Source organism: Drosophila erecta, unplaced genomic scaffold (genome assembly GCF_003286155.1).
Source record: "Drosophila erecta strain 14021-0224.00,06,07 unplaced genomic scaffold, DereRS2 tig00000000-arrow-pilon, whole genome shotgun sequence".
NCBI lineage: Eukaryota > Metazoa > Arthropoda > Insecta > Diptera > Drosophilidae > Drosophila > Drosophila erecta.
In genome coordinates, this window is record NW_020825194.1 from 21,112,965 (window position 1) to 21,132,345 (window position 19,381).

Here is a 19,381-nt window from a genome sequence, read left to right on the forward strand (position 1 = left end):
AAATTTAGTACGGCGATAGAGCTCTCATAAAAACTACGGCATTAGTTGTATTCCATTTTATTATAAAGGTGAGATATGCACAAGTACCATAAAGAAGGCTCAACAATCTATCACAAGCTTAGTCTAAGCCCATCTAGTTCGTTGCCTAAGTCCTGTGTACTGTTTATTTGAGAAAGATGATTCCGCTAGAATCATGGCTCAAATATAATTCCGTTGAATGCAATAATGATCGAACATAAATACATATTTACATTAGGTTTTAATGGGGACAGTTTGAACAAGTTCATATCGTAGGACAAATGATTCTACTTCTCGATGCTGTTTTGTCGGCGGGGTCTTTGGGTTTCCGCATCCGTCTCCAAGTGCTTGGTTAAGGTGTTGTACCACTCGTTCATGTGGTTGGATATGATGTTGAAAAAGCGAGAAACCTTCGATTTCACAGTGCTCACGAGAGTTTTGGAAAGGGTAGTCAGACTACGACGTGTACCAGCAGCCTGCGAATTTTTGCTGCTGATCCTCATAATCTTGGATTCCTTTTCCTCGCTGGGTGGGCTGGCATCCTTCTCTGCATCGGGATCCACCTTGTACTCGTAGAAGGTGTACCTTCCTAGGGGCATCATCTCATCGCGATCCGCCTTGTCTATGGCATTGGAGGGCAGTTCATCCAGGGAATCGGTGTTAGGAATGGCACGACGCCTTCTCATAGCTGGTAAGTCCCACCAGGAGGTGATACCTTCATCGGCTGGCTTCTGAGGTAGTTTCGAATGTAAAGAAGGGGTTGCCTTCGGCCCGCCAAAAAGGTCCTGTTTGAGGGACTTCCTGCCGATATTTCCCGACTCCAGCGAACTTTCCCGAATGCCCTCATCGCCTAGAGAAAACTCGTGCTCATGCTCGTTAATGTGGCTGAGGAAATGCTTTCCGAGCTCTTTTTGGGCCTGCAGAAAATCGTTTGCCACGTGACCTAGCCGGGAGTGACGCCTTCTGGCACTTGGCACCGGTTGCACGTCGTCCTCGGGCTCTTCAACAGACTTCGGCTTTTGGGACTGACCGGACTTGGCCATGGTAGCCTTGCTGGAGAAGGGTTCCGGAAAAAGCAGTGAATTCAAGGTGGCTCCCAGATTTAATCGCTTATTCTGCTTGGGAGCCGGTAGGGCCTCAAAGAATTCCGTGGGGAGTAGACGCATCTTGGAACGTCCTTCCGTTTGCTCCGGTTCCTGCTCCTGTTCATCCTCCTTGTCCTCTCTTTGAATGATCTTCATCTGACTCTTGGACTTGATTCTGCGCTTCTTGGGTGGCTCCCGCTCAACTTCCTCTTCGTTTTCCACCTCCCCATCCACACTCTCGATGTGCTTCAGGTGGACATCACCCTCTGGAAGCCTTGTATAAGTGGGTGTTTCCTCGGATTTCTCTCCAATACGCTTGAAGAACTTTTCCTCATCGAACTCATCAAAGTCAAAAAGGGGCTTGCTCTTCCTTTCCGGCTTCCGGATCTCAGTAATCTTCTTGGTCAATGCTGTTTTCTTACCCTGGCGATTGTAGAAGAAGGGCCCGGAATAGCCGGATGTGTCGCGTCTCTCCCGCTTTTTGCCCATGTCACGGGTTTGCTCGAGGACGTGATACAGCCAGGCCAACGCTTTATGGGGTTTAATCGACTGATCCTTGGAGTTGTCCGCTTCATTGCCCACATCCCTCTTCAGCGGACTGTCATCCTTGAAATGGTCCAGTAGTCGATCTAGAAGGAACTGTGGGGTTTCCTCCTTATCAATGACAAATCTCCTATTGCGATTAATGGAACTCTGCACCGACCCTCGGGCAACCGCAGTTTCCTCGATCAACCGCTGGAGTAACCGATCCGCGGAGCTATAGCGGGAGGATCGGCGCTTCTCCTTGGAAGTGGAAGACTCTCCACTCGAATCGCCTGCTTCCATCTCCGTGAACTGGCAGTGTTCCAGATTGACATCGGGCAATACCCAGAAACTCACAGACATGCTGGGCGTGATCAGTTGCAGCGGCTTTGCTGGATCGATGGGTTTGATCAGAGGACGCAAGGTGGTGTTCAAGTGCAAGCGGACATTATTCAGCTGGACCCTTTGATCAAGACCAGTAAGCACATACTGCCAAAGCTCACTACTGCTCAAACTACTGGTACTCTTCACGGTAATCGTGGTTGGCTGTTCCTCCGTATTGACCACCATGAAAGCCAATCCTCCGGATACGGCATTTGCACAATGGGTATACAGCTTGTTGCTCGGGGCAAAGGCGTTCAGAGGTCGGGCTGGGAACACCCTGGAGCCCATGACCTTCTTAAACAGAGCAGTTACATACAGACTGAAGTTGGGTCGCTCGAAGTCCACCAAGTTCATACGCTTAAAGATCACATCGAACCCACTGGCGGCTGCATCTCCCATAGTTTGGGCCCACCGCAATGCAGCCGTGGTCTCGTCGCCCACCAATCTCTGCGAGGATCGCTCCTCCGGCAAGGTCAGCCACAAGGGAACCCGCTGTTGCTGAAGGATGCGCAGGGCAGGATCGCTGTCGTACAAGTAGCTGCCCAAACTGGATTTGGGCAGCATGTTTGCGGGTCTACAGTTAGAACGAAATAATTTTAAGTAATTGGTTTCAATGTAACTTTATATAAGCGTTTAACTTTTTTAGGTTTTTTTAGATCTAAAGTAAAACATCCACTTCCAACCCCACTACTTACTGCGTCCAACCAAAAGCCGTGTTCAGATCCTTGGACATATCAACGTATCTCTTGGTTTCGTCAGCACTGCTTCCAGCTGAGATGTCCGCTCCCATCAGTCGCCAGTCGTCCACATAGGGTTTGAAAGTGTCAGTCATCAGCTTGAGAGTTCGAAGTTCCTGGACATAGTCCTTGGCCCTGGAGGTGCCAAAGTCTGTCCCCAGCTGCCAGATGCAGTCGGTGATGCCAACCATATAGGAAGTGTTCAGGATCTTCAATGTATGCATGGAGTCCCACTCTTCGGGAGCATAAGGAACCGGAATGATCATGGTCCAGTTTACGGCCCTTCAAAGAATAAAGTTCGATGATCAGAAAAGGGTGAGATGCAGTCACCTCCAACTTACCGCGACCACCGATTAAAGCCCTTCCAGATGATCTTGGTGGGATTCCGCAGCCTAGTTGGCGCATTACTGGCGAAGTAAAAATCTCCCACGAACTTGATGTGCGCATCTCCCAGGAGATTGGCCAAATTGGTCACCGCCTTGCGATTCTTACCATCCAGGGCATCGTACAGATCCTCCGGACGAACGGCGAAGCTGACAAACTTTTCGTTCACATCGTTATAAGGACGATTCACATGGAGCTGAACCAGGGTATCCGCGAAACACACTACCACCAGGCCCAAAAGAACCAAACACAAATGCCACATATTTTAATCCAGAATTACGAATAGAAAGACCAAGACCGGAGACCTGCCCGTTGCTCGATGGCTCCACAACTGACCGGAGTTCCACAATGACTACCTCTAAATAAACTCCCCACTCGAGCACTTCCATTTGATTTCGCTGCCCTCCGCAAGAATTTTCCGCTGAGCGCTGCCCTCAATATGATGACCTTCTTGCGATGCACCACCAACGTAACCCAAACCCACATACAAGTGGGCCGTGGCTTGGAATGCTGCGTTTATCAATGAACCATGAGATGACCCAATAAGGTTGGGGTAACTCTGCAGAGGCCATGTTCTTTGGCATCCTCGCTTACGGTCACGGTTTGTTAGAAGTAAGGGAACGTACGTTGTGTCGTTTCCATCAAGAAAACTCTAACCCGTCTCAATTTTTTTCAGCTGACAAGGTTTCTCACACAAAGTTTAGTGTTACGAACCAATCGTTAACAGCAACCACGGTAATGCTCTTAGGAGGTTAAATATTATGTATAATACATAATATACACTCGTAGAGTAAAAGGGTATACCAGATTCGCTGAAAGGCGTAAAAGGAAAATATTATATATTCCTGATCAGGATCACTAGCTACTGTAGCGCCCACAAGCAGCCAACACTATTACACCTATTTTAATGCCAATATCTATCACTTTGCCCAACAAAAAAGTATTTTTTCCAGTCGAGGCTCGCGACTGACTGTAACTTATTTTACGTAACTTCCTGTACTGTAATGCAGATTTTGTAACTATTTAAGTTATAGAAACCGTTTACTCTAAAATATTTAAGAGGTAGTTTCTAAAGTTAAAGTATTAGTTAGAAACTACTTTTCTCTGTTTTATAATATTGAATTTGATAAATAACTGGCACCACATTTGAGTGTTGGTGTTCTTTGAATAGATAACAAATATTTATGAATGTTGTACATTTAAATAGCGCGCTCATAGATCTATTAGCAATCGCCAATCAGTGTGTGGAAAGTTGAGTAGTTGCTATCGTCATCGATATATTTTGTTCTCCAACACTAGTTCGTCCGCCATTTTGTATGCCAGTCCAAAAAATTCCGCCAGAGCTTGAATTAGATCTAAAACTACTGATAAAACTGCAATTACTGCCATCAATAAGGCAACTTTGAAGCAATTGTAATCCAAGAGCATATAAGCGATGGCTAGTAACCCCAATCAGAATAAGAAAGGTCCCAAACGTAAGGCGGCACCTGAGGAAGGCGACCAAATAATTGCATACGTGGAGGAATATGTGGCCCAATTGGCAAGTTAAAACAGGAAACATTCTTAGTTCGAATTTATATGCATTTTGTATTACTATAGTGCTACGATAATGATCTCCGTACCATCCTGATCGCTGAAAAGAACAAGGCGTTTGAGGTCCTGATCGCCGAGAAGTACACCACTTTGAACTACTTGAACTTTGACTACTTGACCCATGGCGACAATCCCCAGACTTTTGTGGTTGACCTCCACTTTTTGCTTTCCAAGAACACCCATATCCTGGAGTTTCTCAATCAGCTGGTAGACGCCAAAAGAAACTTAGTCCTGGCTTACGAAGCCCACTGCAAGAAGGCCCTCAAGTTCAAGGCCGACATGCGGAAGAAAAATAATTGCTTCGATGAGTTCACCGGGATGGTATGTAATCTTTCCCAGAACTACTTTCCCTAGCTACCTTAATTACAATAGAGGAACGAGAATACGCTGCTAGAGTCTGCTCCTTGAAAAGGTGTGATAGTCTATCCAAAATGATTCCGATTTCAGAACTACCACGATCTGAAGAAGACCATTCTAAACGCTGCGAAAGAGGAGCAAGAAATTCGCGCGAAGACAGCTTTAAAATCCGAGGAGCTCAAAAAGAAGCTAGAATTCATAAACGCCACCAAAAAGTCAATGAATAATAACATCCGTGTTCTAAATCAGATCGAACAGGACGCCATGTGAGTAACTACAATTAGTTACAAAAAATCGAACAACAAAATGAAGTTTTCAATGTTCATTTTATTTGCTTTGAATTTTCTTGATAATGTCAATGTTTTTTTTTCCAGGGAAATTGTCGAAGATTTAAAATCAAGAATTTTTGCAGTGCAAGTCCAGCAAAAAGCAAATAATATTTGAACAATCACCAAAAATCCATTGGAAAATGAGGTTCTCAATAATACCTCATCTTCTAAAAAATATATGTGGAAATCCTTAAATTGCTTTAACATTGAACAAGTTATTTGATAAATAAAGTACTTCAAAGTATTTTGTAATGCTTTAATTAAACCTTCTTTAATGAGCCAACCACTAAGGCTCTCATAATGATTCTAATCGTCTTCGACGACGATCAAAATATCCTTGAAGCAGAAGGGCGTGAACGGATATCCGTTTCCAACATAGAACTTGCTCATAAACTCCACCCAATGCAAACGCAAAGTGTGAAGGAAGGCGGAGAGACCCTCCATCATCACCATGATAGCGATGGTGAAGAACTCCCAAACGGCGAAGATGAAGAACAGCCCAATGGCGCCCGCGTAGCCGTTCATCTGAAGTCCCATCGCCAGCACCATGGTCCACAGCACCTCCGAGAGCTCTGAAATAAGACCTCTACTAAGTAGCATATCAAGTACGGACTTGGCAGATTCTTACGGGCATGAGCCAAAGACAAAGCCCAGAGACGAAGATATGAGGCCGTGTGGGAGATGGTACTGAGGATATACTCGATTGTGTGGATGGCCTGGTGGATCCAGATCTCGCTCATCGGCTCGTCGTCCTCCTCGCTGTGTCCACCCGACTCGTGGGACTCGGCTACCTCAGTGATAATGATCTCCTTGCCAGTGGTCACCTCTATCTTCTCTACGATCTCGTCCACCTCCACCACTGGTCCAGCAGGCTAAAGGTGGATATATTATTAGGCAATTGGATCATTATTCCAGTCCCAATAACTTACCCTGTTGCGGCGTTGGTATTTAATGTACAGAGGTTTTCCAAGCAGAATCCAAGGAATGCAAAGAAGCGCCACCACTAGGAAGATCATCTCCAGATTTTTTTGAATGGGGAACATGTTGACTTCACAGCCAGGCAACGCCGTCTCCGACTTGAAGAGCACCATGTCAATGAACATAATGAGGACAGAGGGCGCACATCCAGGTGAGTCGGCCTCCACATCTGTGGTTGGACTGTACTTGACCCACTTGTAGAACATCATGAAGCACATGTAGCCGAACATGAGAAGCAGGAAGAGAACCTGGGGTACGAACTGCAGTATGATGTAGGCGTATTTCTTGAAGAATACAAAATTCTCCACCGACATGCACACGCCAAAGACCATGTGCAGCACTCCAAAGATTATCGAAAGCTTCATCTTGTAGGTGTTTAGGAAGATGATCTTGTTAGAGGCCGACTGCCAAATGGGATCGATGCCCATTGGGTAAACACCGCGTGTGGCTACCGAGGGGTTTAGCTGTAAAGTGGGATTAGTCAGCACAGTGGTTCTGTTGTACACATTGACCCAGCGAGTGCCAAAGACATTAATCGATTTGGAAAATATGTCGTTATAGTGGAATCCAGTGTACATAGCGAATAGACCCATCAGCATGATAATATAACGTCCGGCGAAGAATATGTTCCAGATCTCGCCACCTCGCTTCTTGGACAAGCGTTTCTCGTCAATCACCATCCACAAGCCCAGAAGGAAGAGGATTGTTCCATGACCCATATCTCCGAACATCACTGCAAACAAGAAGGGGAAGGTGATGCAGGTATACAAACCCGGGTTCACCTCCCGGTAGCCAGCGATTCCATAGGCGTCAATCAAATTTTGGAAGCCTCGAGTAAACTTATTGGTTCGGAAGTGGGTTGGTGGCTCCTTCTTGGTGTCCAATACGTTGATGAAGGAAGGCACAGTGCTACCCACACTGGCTGATCCTGCAGCCAGAGCGATCTCGACCAGCTCCAGCTCCCTCTTGGGCACCCAACCTTCGCCAATCAAGCACTTGCTGCCCAGATCCACGTTGAAAAGGTTTAGCGTGTGGTAGATGCCCTTCATCTTCTTGACCATGGCACTCCAGGTGGGCAGCTGTTTCAATGCAGCCTGCAGGACGCAGGTCCTGTGGTCACTCGTCTGGTTAATGATAACCTGGAGGTCCTCCAGTCGGGTCTTCACATTCTTAACCATCTCCTGGCGCTCAGAGTGTGAGCTAGGACAGGGATACATGTGGGCATGGAAGCCAGTGCACACCTTGCGAATCCTGGCCTGCAACTGGTCACCCTGGAAGAAGACCACAAACACACTCTTATGCAGCACATTGCCGGTCTTGGGATCCGTTAGTGCCACATCAACATCGCATCGGCGAACAAAGACATTGCCCCTGGAAATTCGCCACAGCATTCGCTCGAAGGCGTACTCCCTCTCCCTGCTGATCACTCCAGCCACGAATCCCAGGTGGCCATTGGACTTCTCGGGATCGCGGTGGGTGCCCATCTTATTCAGATCGAAGTTGTGCGACTCCTGATCCGAAAAGAACTGATCCGTGCGCTCCAGCACCTGGATCATCTCGCTCAGCTCCAGGTAGCTGGTCTGCAGGTTCACATTATTGGCAGCCAGCTCCAAGATCTCGGTCTCCGTTTTCTCCAGGTGCAACTCCAAATCAATAATCTCGCGTGGCTGCGGAGCCGGCGGGAAGTCGTCCATTAGGTCGAGCACCTTGTGACCCTCCTTGTTTAACTCGGCAGTTACGTAGCGGATCCGGCGCTCCAGTTCATCGCAGCGTCTCACCTCGCTAATAAATTTTCGCTGTTGGGCGTTGATTTTCGCGTTCAACTGTTTTAAAAATGATACAAGATTTCCGAATCATACCGAGGTCAACTTTTTTAACATGGACACACAAACTATCACATTTATTTTAACCTTCTTCGAATATTTGGGGTTCGCTGAAGAGGGCGATTTTCAACCGCAACACTTACATCACGGAACTGAACACATCCCACTTCGCCCAAGGCTGCAATCGTATCGTAGGCTGCCTCCGGCTGCAGATACATTTGCACCAAGGACATCACCTCGCTGCGGAAGATGCTGTTGCTCTCCTGATTGGAGCCGCAGCTCCACCACTTGGACATGATAACTGATCCTGTTGCTCCTTGCTGCGGCTAAAAGAATTCCGGAGTGGGCTCCTCACTTTCGGAGCGCAGCTGACGAACTGATCGGTCTGGTCACTTGACTTGGACACGGAAGGTTCTGTGACAATTTCTGACCCACGAGCAACCTATCCGGCTTATCAGTGCAGGCGAGTTGCCTTCCCTGGATAAATATTTGGGGAACTTGGTGCCCAATTGAGCCATCCATCAATGTGATGGAATGCCCGTTACCCCTATTGCGATTCCCCTGACCATGACTGTCCCTTATCAGTAGATATGTACCTTGCCTTTGGTTGTAATGCTCAACCATTTGGGCTTAAAAACCAATTGTCAGTCACTTACGAATTAATTTCCTGCTCAGCACAGTCACTTACATATGTATGCACATCGGAACTTATGTAAATAATACCAGCTATAATAATAATAATGTTTATCTGTATCTGGGCGTAAGCATTTGAGAGACATCCCAAAAGAATGCTACAAATGAACGAATGTGGAATTCCGATTGTAAGAATGTCAGGTAGAAAAGCTGTGGCGTTTAATGAATTTCAACAAGTCTTCGTTCTCTTCTTTGCTGTATATTTATTAGAATTAGTAGTTATTTATAACAATGAATATCAAATTATTGCTTTCGAAACGGTATTTGAGAATACTAGGCACAACTCAAAAGAGGAATACTTTTACTACATATGGAATACACAACGGAGGATGCAAAAATGTGGGAAGAGCACCACAATACTGACAATATCCAAAAAATTAAACAAAACAAAAACATTTAACAAACAATCAAAATAGTTCGGGCGGGGTGTATAATTGTACACGTGTTTCCCTAGTTTGAGCACATTTGGATGGTTTACTCCTCCTCCTCGCCATCGAGGATGGCCTTGAAGCTGAACGGCTGGAAGGCGTAGCCCATTCCCTCGTAGAACTTGCTCATGAACTCCACCCAGTGCAGACGCAGGGTGTGCAGGAAGGCGGACAGTCCCTCCATGAGAACCAGGATAGCCAGGGTGAACAAGCACCAGGCGCCGAAAATGATGAACAGAGCAATGGCACCGCTCACGCCGGACATCTTAAGCCCCAGGGACAACACCATTTGCCACAGCACCTCGGACAGCTCTGCAATTCGTGAATTATTAGTAAGTTTATCACAAGGACTAGGTCAATAAATATTTACGGGCGTGGGCCAGGGACAGAGCCCAGAGACGCAGATAGGACGCCGTATGCGAAATGGTACTGAGCACGTATTCGATGGTGTGGATGGCTTGATGGATGTAGATTTCGCTCATGGGCTCATCGTCATGGCCATGGGCACCTCCGGCATTCTCCTCGTTTCCAGAGAAGCCAGTGGGCAGAGGAGTCTCGCCTTCGGCCAGTTCCATGTTGCCGGTCAACTGACCATTGTGGTTGGCCTAGGAGGGAGAATTTGAAATTAATACGCGATCTATTTCAAACAATGTGATAAGAAACCTACATGAGCCTTGTTTTTGCGAGTGAACTTGATGTACAGGGGCTTGCCCAGAAGCATCCAAGGAATGCAGCACAAAGCGATGAATACGAAGATCCTCTGCCACTGCGGCTGTGACTCAAACATATACTCTTTGCATCCTTTTTGCGGTTCAGTGTGCTTAAACAGCATCATGTTGATGAACATGATGAGCACGGAGGGAGCGCATCCAGGAGTTTGTGACTGGATGTCAGTATAATCAGTATAGCTGACCCACTTGAAGAACCTGCAGAAGCATTCGTTAGGTCAGAACAAAAATAAGCAATTTTCGGGTAAACTTACATCATGAACACCATGTAGCCGAAGAGCAAAAGCAGGAACAGGATCTGGGGCACGAACTCCAGGATAATGGAGGCGTAACGCTTGAAGTGGGTGAAGTTAACAACCGACATACACACGCCGAAGACCATATGTAGCACTCCGAAGATGATCGAGAGCTTCATCTTAAAACTGTTGAGGAAGATGATCTTGTTATCAGCCAGCTGCCACACGGGATCCATTCCGAAGGGATAGACACCCATGGCGGAGTTTTTGGGCCTCAACTGCAGGTTCGGGTTGCTAAGCACAGTCGATGTGTTGTAGTTATTGAACCAACGTGATCCAAATAGGTTCATCGACTTGGAGAAGACATCGTTGTAGACAAACCCAGTGTACATGGCAAACAGACCCATCAGCAGAATGATGTAGCGACCGCCGAAGAAGATATTCCAGATCTCACCACCGTTGCGGATGCGTGCCAACTTGCGCTCGCACAGAACCATCCAGGCTCCAAACAAAACCAGAATAAGGCCGTGGCCCAAATCGCCGAACATCACGGCGAACAGGAAGGGGAAGGTGATGCAGGTGTACAGGGCGGGATTGCACTCTCTGTACGAAGCCACTCCGTAGGCATCAATTAGATTCTGGAAGCCCCTGGTGAACTTGTTGGTCCTGTTAAAGGTCGGCGGCTGCTCGTTGGTGTCGATCACGTTTAGGAACGAGGGTATGGTGCTGCCCACAGCAGCAGATCCATCGGACAGAGCCTTCTGGACAACGGGCAAATCCTTGGTGGGCACCCAGCACTCTCCAATCAGGCACTTCTTGGTTACGTCCATGTTGAACAGATTCAGCGTGTGGTAGATAGCCTTCATCTTCTTGACCATGATCGACCACGAGGGCAGATTCTTGGACACGGTGGCCAGGACGCGGCTGCGATGATCCTCCGTCTGGCTAAGGACCAGCTTCAGATCCTCCAGACGTGTGCGCACGTTGCGAACCATTTCCTCGCGCTCGTTGTGCGAACTAGGACAGGGATACAGGGAGGCGTGGAAGCCAGTGCACACCTTCTTGATACGGTTCTTCAGTTGCTCGCCCTGGAAGAAGGCCACAAAGACGGTCTTGTAGATGGGATGACCGGTGGCCGGATCGTTCAGCGGCTCGTCCAGATCGGAGCGCTTGAGGAAGACATTGCCCCTAGAGATGCGCCACAGCATACGCTCAAAGGCGAACACTCGCTCCCGGTTGATTACACCGGCAACGAATCCAAGCCGGCCACGGTGTTGTGCAGCAGCATCGATGTCTCCTCCAGTTCGGTTGGAGGAGTCCAGATTGAGGACCTCCTGGTCGGAGAAGAAGCCCTGCGTGTTCTCCAGCACCTTGCGCAGCTCGGTGAGCTCCAGATAGTTGGACTTCATGTTCACCTCGTTCTGGGCCAGCTCGATCATCTCCGACTCCGTCTTCTCCAGGTGCGCCTCCAGATCGATGATCTCGCGTGGATTGGGGGCACGCGGAATGTCATCCTGGATGTCGGGTAGCACAATGCCGTCCTTCTTGATCTCCGTCTCGATGTAACGGATCTTGCGCTCCAGCTCATCGCAGCGACGCACCTCGGTGACGAACTTCCGCTGGAAGGCGTTCACGTTCACATTCAACTGGTGGTCAAGGAAGATATATCATCTGATTAGTCGGCGTATCTCGCAAAGACAATCCGTACTTACGTCGCGGAACTGCACGCAGCCGGTTTCGCCCAGCTCAGATACGGAGGTGTACGCGGCCTCCGGCTGAATGAACATCTGGCAGAGTGCCATCTCCTCACTACGGAACATGTCCCCCATCTTGGCGACTGCTTACGTTCCCTGTGGGCGAAAGGAGGATGGGGGGAGGAGGTTAGTCTCGGCATTCCGCAGACGTGCAATTAAAATAGGGAAAAGACAGCGTTTTGTTTTCGCCCTCAGTGAGTGTTTTGTCTGGGCTACAATATCGTATACGATAAGCACTGAGAAAAATAGTGTCAAAGACTGGGAGTGCATATAACTTGAACTTCTACCATGAAATTCAATATCTATCAATTCAATTCAGATCTATTGGTATATAAGCAAGTTTAAAGATCGTCTGATATTTGTTAGTAACCAATTATTTTATAACATATAACTATGTATATTTTTACTATTTGCCACATTATGTTCAATTTATCCGCCAATTATATATACTTTTTTCCCAGTGCTACTTCGCCCCCTATTCAACCCGACATATTTATGTATGTACCAATTTCGCAGGCTTGCTTTGCAAATCATTTTATTTATTTGTCTTTCATTTGTTTTTCTCTGGTGCGGAAAGGCAATCACTCTATTTTCAGCTCCATATGGCGCTCGGACCTGGCCAAAACTCAACATGTGTTTTGGCTTTCAGTGCGACTAGAGAGTCAATATATCAGGATCCAAATATGTATCGGTTACTCAATTACAACACCTTGTCACGTTCTACGCCCCTGAGTTTAACTGCTAAATCACGTAACTTCAAACGGATCGTCAAGTGCAAATGAATTTTAAACTCGTGGTGGTTCTTCAAGGTCTTATCCAAACACATTGAGGATCGCATAAAATGCTCAGGAAAAAGTTCCGAAAAGAATGAGAAAACAATTGCTGCTCGCTGAGGCGACTAAAGTCATTGTTCGTATACAATAGGAGTTTATAATTTTGCAGCACAGCGGAAGTGATTCAATGAATTTTCCACTTTGAAAAAGATAAACGAGGGGAACCCAGAAAATATTATCATATTATGATCCAATTCCTGGAAATAACAAATCAACGATATAAACAGTCGTTAAGATATTTTAAACACTGTATGTATATGTATGTACATCCAGTCGGTCCAATTGGGATAGTACCAGGTTTTCTTGACTCACTTCTTACTGTAAGGGGAATGAGGTCCCATGTCCCCAAAATGTCATTCTCTGAGGTTGGTAATCTAGAAGGGTTAGCAGTTGCGAAGCCATTTTCGCCGCAATCTTAACTTATTTGCTTGGGCTATCTCCAGACCCGCTGCAAAAGTGTTTACGGCCCAAGAAAACAGCTCTTATCGCCATGTCGACCGTAAATGCATTATTTCTAGACTCGTTCTCAACTGGAAAATTCAGGAAACATATGCGGGTCTCTACAGATGAACCAATATAAATTATGGTTCAGCAAATTAACTGATAATTGTAACATTATCAAGAGCGGGCCATGTGCAAATGGAGTTGACTTCTCCCAAAACCGGTGGATTCAGATAATGCCAGTAATTACTGTTTTTGATTTAATTGAGTGGGTGGGTGGGTGGCTTCATGAGTTGCCCAGTGACATATGGCGGCAGCGGGAAGTGGTGGGGCAGGTCCTGGGAAAGGGCATTGGTCCGTAGTCGCCACCAGTCACCATTCCGGTGTCTGCACTCGAGAGCATTCCGCCATTTCGCTGTGTACACACAGGCGATACCAAGGTTTGTTGTGACATCATCGGGCCAAACGGCCAAACAGTCAACGACACGGCGACGTCAGCCTCGCACATTATCGAACTTTAGTGGCTCCCCCGGACTCCCGGACTCCCGTATCCCCGAGATCCCTGGATCCCGTCCAAGTGGCCAGTCCCATTCCGCGACAGCGGGGAATTAGCTTTTGCTTTTTGCGGGACACATAAAACGAGTGATGTGTGCATAAATATGTGCACACATTTATGCAGAGGTGTTCTCGAAAGCTACAAAGATTTTAACGAAATATATAAGCTATAAGAAAACGTATCTCAATAGCTGTAAGGCAAATTTAGGAAAATTTGGATTTATAGCTGTTTAAAATCAAATCATTTTCCTTCGTGCTTTAACAATGGGATGGTATTATAAGTATTTCCGGGAGATTCTACCAGCGCTGCTTGAATCACTTTGTAAGTTAAGTCCTCCTAAGGAGACTGTGAATAGTGATCTCTTGTTTATGCACAATTATTGCTTACATTGAAGAGCTGTAAAGTGCAGTGTGCTCTAGAATAATAAAACACTTGGGTGGCCGCCACGACAATTGGACAGGAGCCAGCATAGGAACGTCATTGATAGCCATCGAATAACCCAACCCAGAGGTCTTAAAGGTCCATCAATCATGTGACCAACTGAAGTCTGATGGGTACAGGGGGCTTGAAACCCGAATTCCCCCGCGTTTCAGCACATCTTCGGTGGGCAGTGGGACTGCTTATGACTGTTCATATGCACTCATATCCATATACACTCTGTGCTCCCTATCGCCTGTTGCTTCCCTTCGAGCGTCGCCATATCTTTCGAGCTGTTTCAGCGTTTTGCTTTCATTTTATCAGCTCAGCATTTATGTAGGTTGACACATTGTTGTTCTGCTCTGTCGTTTTATAACCAAGAATCGTTGGATGTCGCCAGTTTGCTAAAAATAGCGAGTCATGAAATTCGCAGCCTAATTGCTTCTATTATTAATTAGGAATACGGCAAGTTCTCAGCTCGTTAAGGCTCATTTTAGAATGTTTGTGGGCAATTGTTTCCCCATCTTTATGGCATTATTAAATTACTATTGGCGTGTGCCGAAACAAAAGTGGAGGAAGTCCTTATAGAGCGGGTCTCTCCAATTTAACGCGGCTACTTGTTAAGTTTACAATGCAGTTAACTATCAACAAGGTTAATTGGCGCAATTTCAAACCACATTTGAAGGATTTCCCATGGCTAATGGTGTGCATTTTAAACACGCTACTGCCAAGCATTTCTAGTACTTTCCTAGTACTTTCTAGTACTTTAATAATATATGATGGATTAAACATTTACACCAACTAGGTTTTGCCCATTTATCAAAACGTTACGAAGTACATACATATGTACATATGTACTTTATGTACAAATAAGTATAAGTATGGGAAAGGTTCTTCTTTATACAAATGTTTTTCATTGAGGGTTATTCATTTAAGGTTTATCACTTTAAAGCGGAAATTGATATGGCTCGGCTCAGGCATGAACGTAGGCATTAAAATACGAAATTATAATTCTCTGAACTTACATATATACATATTCACATCAATCGCAATAAAATTAAAGGCATACTGATGAACAATATATGCGGACAAGTTAGAGCTTATAATTATAATAATAATTAGTATATACGCAAACGAGAATTACCTCCAAAACTCGATTGGCTTCAAAAACCGGTAATTCAGTTGTAACTCGCCTGCTCAAATGCTGTTTAATGATTCAACGAGCGCACTTTCGTTTATAATGAATTCGACCAAAAGTCCAGTTTCCAATTGCGATAGCCGAATATCGCAATATCACAGTTCACACGCACAGCTCGAAGACGAAAAAAACACTGAGCCAGCTGAGAGGCACTGAGCAACTGCTAACTGCTAACTGTAAACCAGTTCGACTTCAAAACAACAACTAAGTGCCGTTCGCTCTCTTCTTCTCTTTCCTCTCCCGCGTTCTTCTCTCCTCCGCTTCGCTTTGCTGGTCACTTTCGTGAGTGGACTCTAGCCTTGTGTGCGTGTGTGTGGGTGTGCCTGCTACGATGTACAGGTAAACTTTTATTGTTAATGTGCAGAAGTCTTTAATTCAAATCATTTGTTTTTCGGCAATAAGTTGTAAGTGAAAATATAATAGTGAAAAAGAAATGTGAAGCAAAATGCTAGCTCAATTCCAATAAGAACAATAAACTGTGAGAACAATTATAGTCAGCTCCTTAGTTTTATCACTACTATATCAAAATATTACACTTTACTATTAATCTTCTTCACTAACTGTCTGGAGGAAGCGATTTAGGAAAGCTGCACTGTACTTCAGATGCAATGTGGTTGCTTTAGTTGTTGTGGCTGCTCCTTGGCTGTCACACGCGAGTTGTGGGTGAGCCTTAATCACATTTAGTCGTGGGTGAGCGAGGGGAGCGGAGGAGCGGCGCCGAGAGAGCGAACGAGCGGTTGACATTGACAACCCCCCTTTGCTGTAGGGAGCGGGCGCACGCCCATGAGTGAGTAGGCTAATATCGCTACACTTCGAAGTTTCGTTAAATTTGCGCTCTGTTTTGTTTGCTCCTCTCTTTATCGCTCTGCGCTTTGGCTCTCCTGTTTGCTATTTGTTGTTAATTCGAATACGACTATAACTTCTAGTTTTTATGGTGCTTTTGCGCTCGGTTTTATGACAACAGTGTTTTTTTCACTGCGGGTAATTGGAGAACTCGCTGACACGAATAACCGAACCAATTCAATGTGAATCCACCATGGAGGCGATCGAGAAACAAAAACAGTCCCCACTCATCTTTTATTAACGACAATTGTCAATTCAATTAATTTTCTTTAAATGCTTCTGTGCGAAGAAAGACACTAGAACTCAAACCATTTCGTTGCGTCACAAAGATGATTATGCCCATATGACACGGAACTAATTATCGAACTATTGGGGGGAATTCAAAATAATATTGCGCTGTAAAACAGAAGCCACCTGATAAATGCGAGCATATGCTAGCTCCTTTTAAATTGCCATTTTAAGCAATACCCTGAGGCATAATATTGATTTCTATCGTAAACTTAGTGTCATAGGAGCACAGTAAAGTTTACCATTAAAGTCAGTATTATTCCTCTTGAAGTGCAGTGTTTGCCGACCACTCCCGATAAGATATGTAGGTAGCTATAGAGTTACGTAACTGGAGATCGGAGACTTGAGTGGAGGGGCTTTGACTTTATATAGGTAATTAGCCGGACGATCGACCAACACCACTTGTGTGCTTGGGAAATACTATACTTGAGATGTGAAACTGTTAGATTTCTGGAATCGATCAGATTTTCCATTCATAAACTGGGTCTGCCACTGCAGCTAATCAGCGAAATACTGATTGATCGATGGAAAGTGCCATGGACAATTTATAGAGCGATCCATAAATCATAATCGACTGGTATTTATTGTGCGCTATTTGCAACTACTCGAGCTCAGCTTTTAGGGTTTCCGTTCCAGCTGAAGATCGTTCTGGGCAAGGCTTCTGAAAACCGAGACCCCTAAGATCACATGATGGCCCCCATATGACGATTGCATAAAACTCGAAAACTCGCGACTTGCAAAGAGAGCGCGACTCACAGATACTCTAGAGAGTAACATATTCTCATGACAAGGGTGCGACTAACACATACACTGCGAAAGTGGTAAGTGCGTACCCGTATCTCAGAGTATCTCAGAGATACTCGGGGCTTACGAAAGAGATAGCGCTACGGGTATCTGGCGCTCTGACTCTAGCTGCGACTTCTGGCAGGTGTTTGCACAATGGGTCCCATGACAGGTGGGCCCCCGCAGGCCCCAGTAAGCCCACTTTTCCGACTGGGGACTGTCAGCAGCCAGCATCACGTGCCAAAGTGCATTGAAAATGGGCTTAAGTGCGGATTCTCCCTGTTGCCAAAGCACGTGCTTTGTATCGCTAGTTTCCATGGGCTATCGGATATACTAGGAATGACCATTGGCACAGCTTTTACACCTTGAACCCATTGGGTTTTTCCAGTTTCTTCGATTACCGTCGAGTTTTGAGTTTTTCGCTTACCTTCACAGCTCCGAAAATGCTTTTTATGTCAAAGACACACCAGATTCGATTCCCCGCGAGTGCAAACGATAAATTTAGAACTTGTTTGCTGCCGAGCGAGAGTGTATTTATTCGAATCTGAACCTGTATCGAGCGGAGCACACGTCTGCTCACCGCCAGCGATCGACTGCGTTTAAAATTCGGAACGAACATCTCGCGATCGCCTCCAACAGCTCGCACTCTCTATTACTCAGCACTCACACCCTGTGAATTCGAGCGACTCTCTCGGCGCGGGCATGCCAACTATGTATGATCGGGGGTCGTTATCACGAATCAGAAATCGACAAATACCCGTACTAAAGTCAAAATCCTCGAGATCTACATACATACATATGTACAAATGTCCGCATTGCGTAGACACCGCCATCACCTCCATTATCAATTTAAATTAATAACGCTTCAACCGAGTAATTCCCTGTTCTAGATAAGTCGAGTTGATATTGATAGTTGTTTGTTTTGGTTTTGTCAGCCACCATAAATCGACCCACCTGAAGGCCCTAGCAACTGAAAAGGGGTGAGTATTCGACCGATCTTTGGCTAAAATAAGCTTCTATTCTAACCATCGGACCTGCCATTTAGCTAATCGGGTTTCAAAAAGCCTATCTGTCATATCATCACCTAATTCAAATAGATAGATATTTTTTGAGAAACTTGCTGTACTTCTTGAATTTTCAATTTAACTAACATTATAGAAATTAGTCAGCAAATATGCTAACAATTTGCTTTTTAAATTTCAACTGCTGTCAGTGCTGTAAAGTGCATAAAGTACCAACAGGTGGCTCCACGCAAAACGCGTTAGTACCTTGCTATACGGCTCTTGGACATTTCCACTGCAACACCACGGCCACACTCTGTCCCTGCTTTGTTTTGATATCCCCACAGAATAGAATTTAATTTGTTGAAAGCCTGAACAAAATTATGGCCTACGCCGGCTATAGCCAGCTGCCCAGTGGCAGCGACCAGGAGCGCAGACAGGCGCAGCTCGCGGCCAGCACCTACGACGTACTGGAGCGGACGACAGACAGTATCCAGCGTTCCAACCAGATTGCCATCGAAACGGAGAACATGGGGGCGGAAGTAATTGCTCAGCACCCATCCATTAGCAGGTTTTACTAATGCTGGCTTACCCTTCAACAGGTGCTGGGTGAACTGGGCGAGCAAAGGGAATCGCTGTTGCGCACCACCCGCCGCCTGGAGGACGCCGACCAGGATCTGTCCAAGTCGAGGGTCATCATCCGCAAGTTGAGCAGGGAGGTGCTCTACAACAAGATCATCCTGATCCTGATTATCATCCTGGAGGTGGGCATACTCGTCGGATTGCTGGTGCTGAAGTTTGCTCACCTGTGAGGCAATGCCATTGTATTCCAAAGTAATAGCCACGAAACAGGCGATGGACTATGTATAATTATTAATCGTTACGAATGCTTTGCCCTAGATAATAAGTATATAAATGTGTATAAAGGCGACGTAGAAATATATACTCTGAGAAAAAGATTAGTTCCATTGA

General features: G+C 45.9%; 5 protein-coding genes across 6 annotated transcripts; 2 read left to right on the top strand and 3 right to left on the bottom strand.

The window, feature by feature from the left end:
* Positions 1-53: 53 nt before the first annotated feature.
* LOC6551850 lies at positions 54-3,469 on the bottom strand. Its single transcript, XM_001979611.3, has 3 exons — positions 3,088-3,469; positions 2,705-3,028; positions 54-2,583 (listed from the first exon to the last, which is right to left on the bottom strand). Exons 1-3 carry the CDS (start codon positions 3,390-3,392, stop codon positions 306-308), a joined length of 2,907 nt encoding a protein of 968 aa, XP_001979647.1. The 5' UTR covers positions 3,393-3,469; the 3' UTR covers positions 54-305.
* A 927-nt stretch (positions 3,470-4,396) lies between these two features.
* On the top strand, positions 4,397-5,624 carry LOC6551849. Its single transcript, XM_001979610.3, has 4 exons — positions 4,397-4,670; positions 4,730-5,044; positions 5,171-5,346; positions 5,455-5,624. Exons 1-4 carry the CDS (start codon positions 4,566-4,568, stop codon positions 5,522-5,524), a joined length of 666 nt encoding a protein of 221 aa, XP_001979646.2. The 5' UTR covers positions 4,397-4,565; the 3' UTR covers positions 5,525-5,624.
* Positions 5,625-5,651: 27 nt separating this feature from the next.
* On the bottom strand, positions 5,652-8,663 carry LOC6551848 (V-type proton ATPase 116 kDa subunit a). The gene is made up of 4 exons (XM_026975814.1): positions 8,354-8,663; positions 6,339-8,210; positions 6,038-6,281; positions 5,652-5,981 (listed from the first exon to the last, which is right to left on the bottom strand). The coding sequence occupies exons 1-4, from the start codon at positions 8,504-8,506 to the stop codon at positions 5,716-5,718; spliced, it is 2,535 nt and encodes an 844-aa protein (XP_026831615.1). The 5' UTR covers positions 8,507-8,663; the 3' UTR covers positions 5,652-5,715.
* A 419-nt stretch (positions 8,664-9,082) lies between these two features.
* Positions 9,083-18,031, bottom strand: LOC113563760 (V-type proton ATPase 116 kDa subunit a). 2 transcript variants are annotated; one of them, XM_026976178.1, is made up of 6 exons: positions 17,836-18,031; positions 12,008-12,145; positions 10,314-11,941; positions 9,999-10,257; positions 9,702-9,936; positions 9,083-9,643 (listed from the first exon to the last, which is right to left on the bottom strand). In XM_026976178.1, exons 2-6 carry the CDS (start codon positions 12,122-12,124, stop codon positions 9,378-9,380), a joined length of 2,505 nt encoding a protein of 834 aa, XP_026831979.1. In that variant the 5' UTR covers positions 12,125-12,145; positions 17,836-18,031; the 3' UTR covers positions 9,083-9,377. The 2 variants fall into 2 exon arrangements, with proteins under 2 accessions (XP_026831979.1, XP_026831978.1); XM_026976177.1 differs by lacking the exon at positions 17,836-18,031 and adding an exon at positions 15,441-15,674.
* Positions 18,032-18,639: 608 nt separating this feature from the next.
* LOC26526922 (vesicle transport through interaction with t-SNAREs homolog 1A) lies at positions 18,640-19,366 on the top strand. The gene is made up of 2 exons (XM_015155053.2): positions 18,640-18,951; positions 19,012-19,366. Exons 1-2 carry the CDS (start codon positions 18,793-18,795, stop codon positions 19,219-19,221), a joined length of 369 nt encoding a protein of 122 aa, XP_015010539.1. The 5' UTR covers positions 18,640-18,792; the 3' UTR covers positions 19,222-19,366.
* The last annotated feature ends 15 nt before the right edge of the window (positions 19,367-19,381 follow it).

Bases quoted from the DNA above. Each gene is read 5' to 3' on its own strand.
- LOC6551850 (XM_001979611.3), bottom strand. From the start codon at position 3,392: ATGTGGCATTTGTGTTTGGTTCTTTTGGGCCTGGTGGTAGTGTGTTTC. The intron at 3,029-3,087 runs GTAAGTTGGAGG...TATTCTTTGAAG, and splicing joins GGCTTTAATCGGTGGTCGCG to GGCCGTAAACTGGACCATGA. The intron at 2,584-2,704 runs GTAAGTAGTGGG...TTCTAACTGTAG, and splicing joins ACGGCTTTTGGTTGGACGCA to ACCCGCAAACATGCTGCCCA.
- LOC6551849 (XM_001979610.3), top strand. From the start codon at position 4,566: ATGGCTAGTAACCCCAATCAGAATAAGAAAGGTCCCAAACGTAAGGCG. The intron at 5,045-5,170 runs GTATGTAATCTT...TTCCGATTTCAG, and splicing joins TCGATGAGTTCACCGGGATG to AACTACCACGATCTGAAGAA. The intron at 5,347-5,454 runs GTGAGTAACTAC...TTTTTTTTCCAG, and splicing joins CAGATCGAACAGGACGCCAT to GGAAATTGTCGAAGATTTAA.
- LOC6551848 (XM_026975814.1), bottom strand. From the start codon at position 8,506: ATGTCCAAGTGGTGGAGCTGCGGCTCCAATCAGGAGAGCAACAGCATC. The intron at 8,211-8,353 runs GTAAGTGTTGCG...TTTTTAAAACAG, and splicing joins GATGTGTTCAGTTCCGTGAT to TTGAACGCGAAAATCAACGC. The intron at 5,982-6,037 runs GTAAGAATCTGC...GTCTTATTTCAG, and splicing joins TTTGTCTTTGGCTCATGCCC to AGCTCTCGGAGGTGCTGTGG.
- LOC113563760 (XM_026976178.1), bottom strand. From the start codon at position 12,124: ATGGGGGACATGTTCCGTAGTGAGGAGATGGCACTCTGCCAGATGTTC. The intron at 11,942-12,007 runs GTAAGTACGGAT...CTTGACCACCAG, and splicing joins GCTGCGTGCAGTTCCGCGAC to TTGAATGTGAACGTGAACGC. The intron at 9,644-9,701 runs GTAAATATTTAT...CACGAATTGCAG, and splicing joins TCTGTCCCTGGCCCACGCCC to AGCTGTCCGAGGTGCTGTGG.
- LOC26526922 (XM_015155053.2), top strand. From the start codon at position 18,793: ATGGCCTACGCCGGCTATAGCCAGCTGCCCAGTGGCAGCGACCAGGAG. The intron at 18,952-19,011 runs GTAATTGCTCAG...ACCCTTCAACAG, and splicing joins CGGAGAACATGGGGGCGGAA to GTGCTGGGTGAACTGGGCGA.